General features: G+C 37.5%; 1 protein-coding gene and 1 long non-coding RNA gene across 2 annotated transcripts; one reads left to right on the forward strand and one right to left on the reverse strand.

Annotated features, from left to right (window-relative positions):
• Positions 1 to 1,933: 1,933 nt before the first annotated feature.
• Positions 1,934 to 5,256, reverse strand: LOC121235875 (MDIS1-interacting receptor like kinase 2-like). Its single transcript, XM_041132304.1, has 2 exons — positions 2,422 to 5,256; positions 1,934 to 2,330 (listed from the first exon to the last, which is right to left on the reverse strand). Exons 1-2 carry the CDS (start codon positions 5,234 to 5,236, stop codon positions 2,023 to 2,025), a joined length of 3,123 nt encoding a protein of 1,040 aa, XP_040988238.1. The 5' UTR covers positions 5,237 to 5,256; the 3' UTR covers positions 1,934 to 2,022.
• Positions 5,257 to 6,492: 1,236 nt separating this feature from the next.
• LOC121235161 lies at positions 6,493 to 8,295 on the forward strand. The gene is made up of 2 exons (XR_005934523.1): positions 6,493 to 6,547; positions 7,892 to 8,295. It is a non-coding gene; the product is annotated as an uncharacterized LOC121235161 (long non-coding RNA).
• The last annotated feature ends 10 nt before the right edge of the window (positions 8,296 to 8,305 follow it).

Here is an 8,305-nt window from a genome sequence, read left to right on the forward strand (position 1 = left end):
GATATGTGCCTAGCTAAAAAGTTTTTTAGTGATCCTATATGGCGAATTGACAAATGTTTGAACTAGTTGCCATGTAGTGCTCTCCCAAAGGGTTATTATTCATCTAAAAAATTCAAAACTTATTATTGCACTGTAGAATCTTAGATATTCATATGAGTATAATGGTGTAATTCGTTTAGTAAAACTATATTCCTAAGTGCCTTAATTAAAGAGAAGGGCAATTCCATTACCATAGTGGATCAAGATCTGACTACACTAACAGACTAGACTTAATTAATCACTCGATTTATGAAATCCTTTTGGGATTTCACGATGTCTGTAAGGTTTAAAGAAATCCATCTATCAAATTTATTTCGGGTCGTTATAGAGGGGTTTTATAGTTTTGGTGAAAAAGATAGAGCGGATAAGGCTATTTTTAGAAAGAGGGTTGGGCTTCATGGGACTAACATTGCTAAATGTAGGTTGGGTGCGTTGGTCAGCGGGCATCCATGGTACGTGTACGACAAATGAAAGATGTGGCAGAGATAAAAGAAGCTTGCTTTACGTGTGCCTCTAAGACTATTGCTTGTGAACATCATCCACGTGATGGAAACACCTTCAGAATACTTGCTCGTTATTTGAGCAAAACTCAAAAATAGTTTTCGAGCTCAATTTTGAAAAATGATGGATAGGAAAGCATGCTCGAGCATTTGCTCAGACTTGTGCTTTCAAACAAGTAGGATGACCTCCGAACACTGTCTCGAACTCATGATACGGCGAGGAAAGTATTCCGAGCACAAGCTCGAACTTGTACGTTGTTCTTCTATTTCCCGATTTGCCTTATGCCTTGCTTGTCAATCTTGTGTCAAACTGTGCCTAAGTTGCTACTTGCCCTTCGCTAGAAGGATGCTTATACAGGAATGGTTCCACACATAGAAAATCTTACATAAGGATGATTACATAGGAAGGGTAGCTATAATTAGAGTTAAACTAGGTTTGAAACCTTTAAAAGTCTAAATTTGCCAAATTACACGTCCCATGAGCGTCTACCAAATAATTACTCCACAACACGTAAATCGGAAGTATAGCAAGAAGTCTAAGAGCATTTAAATTAGGAATTTTCACATTACCTAACATCTAGCAAAATTGGCAGAGTTTTGGCTAGATTCATGTCTATCTCATGAAGGACTAGCGACTATCTTTCAAGAATCTTGTGAGTGTATTTGATATAATTGCACTTTCTTTCAGTTTGAACTTGAAGTTTACCCAACAAATTTACAATTCAACTAATACTCAAAGAATATAATATGATAGGATGTGATAGGATGTGAGTACCACATGTCCTTATTCCAAGAGTACCAAATAATAACTCTTCAATCAGACTAAATTTTTCATTGAAGATACTAACGCAATAGATTTATAATGACAACCCTATAAGTGTTAGTGGGGAGGATCTGCGGTGATTTTCCCCTCCATATGGGATGACATGAACGGCATTGGGGGGGGGGGGGGGGGGAGTGGGGAATTACCTCCCACACTTCGCAATTGCTAGCCTGAAGCTGCTATTTTGTTTGCATATTTGATAGAAGATATAAAAAATATCACGCGCCTCTGAAAAAATTATATATAAGAGTAATTCTAAAATGAAAAAGTATAAATTGATGTCTCAAACTCCCACTTTTTTGAATTAAGGTCTTCAACTCTAAAAGTTTCAAATCACATGGGTTTCTATTAAAAGGATTTATTGAGAACAAACCAACCTTCGAGTTGCAAAAACTTGCCACAGTTATTCTCCTAAAAGACACTTTTGTTGATTGATATAGTTGGAATTAAATTGAAGGACATAAGATGATAAAAAAAGATACATTAACACTCATACAACTGACAACAAAAGTTACACATAAATACTTGGGATGGAAAGAACAACTTTTAATAGTTATCTTAGACTAACACATTTAGCAGTTATTTTCATTAACTATTATCTGGATAGTCTATAATCTTCAACTCTAGACTTTCAAGTTGGAAATGCACGTCTGGATGGCTCTAGGAATGTGCAATATTGGTCGATAACACTTGAGAAATCATGTGCATTGTCGGCCTTGATTGGGGATAGACATTTAAGCATTTCATGGCTAGTTGTACAACTATTATAAGTTCATTTTCAACTTGAGCTGCTGGAAATGGAAGCCGTTGGTCCAACACATCTTTCACCTGTATGTTCTCTATAGCTAACGGCATTGATAGTGAAGAGATGAAATCACCTGGATGCTGTCCTCTAATGACTTCAATTGCCAATACCCCAAAGCTATATACATCACATTTCTCAGTTACCTTCATTGTATAAGCAAGCTCTGCAAAGAAAAGAAATCAAGGAAAGATGGAAAAAAAAAATCAACACATATGCATGCTTTTCTTTGATATGACAATGAAATAATTTATAACCTGGTGCAATATATCCATAAGTGCCTGCAGGGGAAGTCCAATTGGATGAGTCTAGCTCCAAAAGCTTAGCAGTCCCAAAGTCTGAAACATGAGCCTCAAATTGAGAATCCAGCAAGATGTTACTACTTGATATGTCACGATGAATAATCGGAGGGGAGCAATCGTGGTGCATGTAAGACAAGGCATATGCCACACCTTTAACAATATTCAATCTCTTACTCCAGCCCAATACTTTAGCAGTATCTTCATTGCCCAAGATTAGGGACAAGCTACCCCTCTCTAGATACTGACAGACCAAAAAGGAATGTTGCACATGGGAACAAAAGCCATAAAGTTTAACAATATTTCGATGTCGTATGTCTATCAATGCCTTTATCTCATTCAAGAACTCCTTTTGAAATCTGTTCTCACCAGCATCATTCAGTGGTCGATTGAATTTCTTCACGGCTATGATATCACCTGAAGTTAGCTCTGCTTTATAGATAGTTCCATGTCCTCCTTTCCCAATGCAGTATAGAGCATCAAAACCATTGGTCACTTTTATGATTTCATCATACAATGTTCTTCCATTGAATTGTAATACTGAAAGAAACAGTACTTGGCCCTTGGTCTTGCTTTGTTTGGATTCTAGATCTATCTTTCTTCTTTGCAAAAAGAGAAAAACCCCAATGAAAGAAAGTAGAACAGAAACTGCTCCTAAAAGCGGGAAAACAAGAAGAAACACGACTTTGTGTCCCCTTTTTGAGCTATGTTTGTATATCATGGAAGCATTGCATGGTTGTAGTCCTGTAACATTACCACACAATCCCTTGTTCCCTTGTAATGCTTGAAATGCGTTGCTATTAGGAATGGGTCCCTGCAACTCATTGTAGGATATGTCGGCATACAACAAGCCACGCATTTCTTCGAATGCTTTCGGAATGAAACCAGAAAGATAATTGTGAGAGAGATTTAAGATCACTAAGCTCTCCAATTTGTTAATTTCCATTGGTATCTCTCCATTTAAAGAGTTATAACTGATATCTAATTTGGAGATATGAGATAAGGTTAGGAGGTGGGCTGGAATCCCTTCGCTAAAATTGTTGTGGCTTAAATTCAAGTCAATCAATTTTACGAAGTCCCCAAAATTACTTGGAATTGACTTACTCAGCTTGTTTGAGGACAAGTCAAGATATTCAAGATTTGTCAATGATCCAAATTCAAAAGGAATAGCACCAAAGAGTTGATTGCCATTCATCCTCAATCGCTCTAAAGAAATCAACCTTCCGAATTCTTTTGGAATAGTCCCAGCTATATGATTTGAAGAAAGTTCAAGTTCACCTAGCTGTGTCCAATTTCCAATCTCATGTGGTATGCTACCAGTAATATTGTTTTTACCCAGAAGTAGGATTTGTAGCTGTTGACACTGTCCCCAATTACTTGAGATCCTTCCATAAAATCTATTATGACTTAGATCTATGAACTTCAAGTTTGGATAGACACCAAAGTCCTTAGATATATCTCCAATGAGTTGGTTACCTCCTAATAGAACTCTGACTACGCTTGTGCAATTTTTGAAGCTTTTGGGAATTCGGCCATCCAAATGGTTGTTGCTTGCAGCAAAGTACAGAAGTGATCCACCATGGCAAATGTTTTGAGGCAAATTACCAGTAAATTTGTTTTTTTCCAGTTCCAGAGTATCCAAGTTGATGAGATCTCCAATTCCTTGAGGAATAGGACCCGTAAATTCGTTGTCACTAAGGAATAAATATATCAAATTGCTCAAATTAGCAAATGAAGTTGGAAGAGAACCATGCAGCTGGTTTTCATCCAACTGTAGACCACTGATAAACTTCAAGTTTCCTATTTCGGCAGGAATGGATCCAGAAAGGCTATTATTATTCAGGTGAAGTATGGTAAGATTTCCCAAATTACCTAATGATGCTGGAATTGAGCCTGAAAGATTATTTTGAAGAAGACTTAATTCCTTTAGGGAATTCAAATTTCCAATTTCTGAAGGGATGGGACCGGAAAGTGAATTACCAAACATGGACAAGATGGTTAGCTTTTTCAAGTTTCCGAAAGTGGGAGGGATTGGACCTGTCAGGTGGTTAATACTAAGGAAAAGTTGATCCAAATTGGAGAGGTTTCCCATTTCTGGAGGAATGAAACCAGAAAGTTCATTGTCATAAAGAAACAAGTTAACCAAGTTGCTCAAATTGCCTAAAGAAGGTGGGATGGAACCTTCTAGATGGTTTTTGTAAAGAGCAAGTTCAGTTAGAAAGTGTAGGCGCCCTATTTCTTCAGGAATGGAGCCATTTAGGTTATTGTCTTCAAGGTCGAGGACCTTAAGATTAGTTAGCTTGCCAATTTCTGGTGGGATTTTACCTGAAAACTGATTAAAGGACAAATCGAGATATTCGAGTTTTGAAAGGTAGCTAATTTGAGGTGGAATTGTCTCAAAAAGTGCGTTCATGTAAAGATCAATGTACGCAAGATTTGGAAATGACAAAAAAGAAAATCTGTGAAGCGTACCTTGTAAGCTAGAGTTGCCAAGGTCTATTTTGACAACGCTTCCAGCAAGGTTGCATGAAATACCAAGCCAATTATTGCATGGATTCCTACTTACGTTTAGATTGGAAGAAGAAACTGAAGGACTCCATGAAGATAAGTGAGATTGGGAGTCGTTTTGAAGGCTGTCTTTCCATGTAAGAAGAGCAGTAGCTTCTTCGGAAGAAGTAGAAGAAAAAGCAGCTTCCGGTGAAGGAACAAACTGAGCAAATAGGACAAAGTTGATGAGAAGGGAAAATGCTTTCTTAATGGTTAATGATCCCATTATATTGATTTTGTTTGTAGAGCGTATGATAGTTAAGGGCTTTATTTATAATCAATCATGTAAGGGCCTACTACTCATCAATTGAAATGCTCCGAGTTGAAAGTTTTAATCAAGAGAGATAAACATGTGAAGTGAATTGTACAATATTTATTGAGAATTTAATATTATCCAAAACGGCTCGGTTGGTATTTATAACTCATCTCAACTCATCTCATCTAATCATTATAACTTTCTTAAATTCTCATACAAAATAAAATAAACAATTCAACTTTTTAAAATCTCAAAACAAAAATAATATTAAAAAAATATATTCTAACAATATTTTATTCAATTTTTAATTTTAATCTCAACTCATTTTATCTCATCTGTAAAAACAAACGAGACCTCTTTATTAGACTCACTTCATATATTTACCTCTCTTATTTTAGATACTGTTCAAGTTTAGAAAATAATTTAAGGGCAGGGGACATTGATCCCATCCTTCCACGGTGCATTGAACTTTCCACTCACATCAATGGCTTGGGAAAATCAAAACGTGTACACTTGGAAAGAATATTAGTATTGCTTTTACGAACTTTCGGTGAATTCTTGTCGAAGTCTTCGTTCCTTTTCCGGTAGAGATATTACAATGTAACCCACTAGATTTTTATAGTAATAATTTGACTGGAATTTGTATTGTAAAGGGATATTGCTCACTGGCGGGTGGGTGAGCACTTTAATTAACAGAGGAGAGAGAGAGAAAAGGAAAAAAGGTAATAACAATTTTCATAAAGTAGTAACAATTTGATTATCCTTGCAGAAGACTTCTAGTAATAGTAATTGACTCCAACTCAGATAATAAAGAAAATGGGCCTCTCGACCTTTGGACTTACTTAAGATTTGGACTGACGCAAAGAAAAATAACCCATCAACAAAACATAAAGGATAGCTCTAAGCAACAAAATATCAGACGGCCCAGCTCACATGGGCCTCACTCTATTGCCCAGCCCATAGCCCACGACCAAACCCCAACAGCTTCGGTTCATCCTTCTCCCCTTCTGCCAAAGCGTGACACATATAAACATTCGTGGTTCATAATGGTCTTGACATAAGAGCATCCCCATAATTTAGGGATTATTTTAGAGTTTTGGAGAAAAACCCTCTCCATCCCAATCCCCATTTTGCGGTTTGTTTATACGGTCTCTACAGTCGTTCCCCATGTACATCCGCATCTCCACTTGGTTGTTCTTTATCCTGCAAAAACCCTATCCATCAGTGTGCCCCTCCCTTGCAACACCAACGAACGCAGTACACACCTCCATCGGCATTCCTGTAAGTTTTTTACTTCGGTTTTAAGAAATCAAAACCGTTTCTCATTTTCCCTCATTTTCTTGGAATATCTCTCTCCTTCTATGTTTCTCTCTTCTCATTTTTCTTCTTCCCAACGCCATGATCAAGGTAAGCATACCGATGGAGAGCAACTCTGTCTTTGGCTCGGTGAATTTTTTGCTGTTTGGCAGCTGAGAAAGTGCCGAGCTCACTGTCATTGTTATGCATTTTGGTTTTGATTTGCAATTTTTCTCGGTAGTAACTCTCGTTTAGATTGAGGTTTTGGGCTTTGTTGAGGAAACCGATTGAAATTGCCTATGACATGTGTTGCCATTGATTTCTCTGTATTATTTTGGCTCTCTCGAGTTGTTTGGCTGCCGAGAAAGTAATGGGAAATTAGTTTCTATTTTTTTTTTAATTATTCTGTTTCTATCATTGCTGTGTTGACTGTTGGCTGTATTGACTGTTGAAATGTCGAGAATTTCAAGAAACAATTCACACAGATTTTAGGGGTTTTTGGTTTTGAAAAAAATTTGGTGGAGTTTGTGATTATGGAATGTGTGGGGTTTTTGGTTTTGAAGAGAATTTGGTGGAGTTTTTAGTTATGAAATTTGTGGGGTTATTGGTTTTGAGGAGAACTTGGTGGAGTTTGTGGTTATGGAATTTGTGGGGTTATTGATTTTGAGGAGAATTTGGTGGATGAAGTGGTTATGGAATTTGTGGGGTTATTGGTTTTGAGACCATTTTGGTGGAGTTTGAAATCACTATGGAATGTGATTTATCATTTTTTGTGGTTATCCATTCATTAATTTGTTGTTTTGTTGGGTCCTTTGTAGTGTTTCGTATCTCTCGGGGAATGGGTTGTTATTAGGCTGTGATGATGGTGTTATAGTGATGCGGTTAATTCACAAGTGTTAATAGGACTCCATCGATATGGCAGGGCAATCCTCACCCGGATTGTCATATTGCAGTTTCTGGTACTTTCCAGAAAAGGGAATAGACGTTTGAGTGGGGTTTTGTAGCCATTAGATGTGAATGGCTCATTGCTTACGCATGCTGTCAATATTTCTACCATTTTGAGCCCCATTTATTTATAAATTCGATATGAATGAACGTCATGGGAATGCTCTTATTTAGTATTATTGTGATTTGCATGGTTGTTTGGTTGTTGTTTTGTGTGAATATGTGAATTGGCAGTTCTGTTCGATTGCTTTTTTGCTGTGTCATTGTTTGAGAAAGTTATGTTGTGATAAAAAAAATTATGTGTAAATTAAACACCCTCGGCTATGATGATGACAAAGCCTGGTGGGGATACAGGAAATTTATGGTCATTTCCTCAATGGCTAGGTAACCTGGACGACCAACAAGTAGTGGCAACCGGTTGTTGCAGCCATGAAAGGGTGGCCAAATTTCGTAGATGTCACCATTTGGTTCTTGAGCCGGCTCTTGGAAAAACCCCAAACTTCATACTTAAGTGTCTAACATTTCAATGCATTTTTAGAGATGGATTCACAAGATTCCGGACATATGTATTTCACCAACCTCCTAAGTGAAGATCCTCAACTAGACCCCACATATGGTGGGCAAAGTGGAAACTCTCCTATGACTGTTGATGACTCTCCACCCCTATCCCATAACGATCTTATCGGCATTAGGAAATCAGTCAAGGATGCGAACTTTACCCCCGAGGAAGACAAGTTACTTGTCTCTGCATGGCTTAATTGTAGCCTTGATGCCGTTCAGGGAGCAGACCAAAAACAC

Source organism: Juglans microcarpa x Juglans regia, chromosome 6D (assembly GCF_004785595.1).
Source record: "Juglans microcarpa x Juglans regia isolate MS1-56 chromosome 6D, Jm3101_v1.0, whole genome shotgun sequence".
Classification (NCBI taxonomy): Eukaryota; Viridiplantae; Streptophyta; class Magnoliopsida; order Fagales; family Juglandaceae; genus Juglans; species Juglans microcarpa x Juglans regia.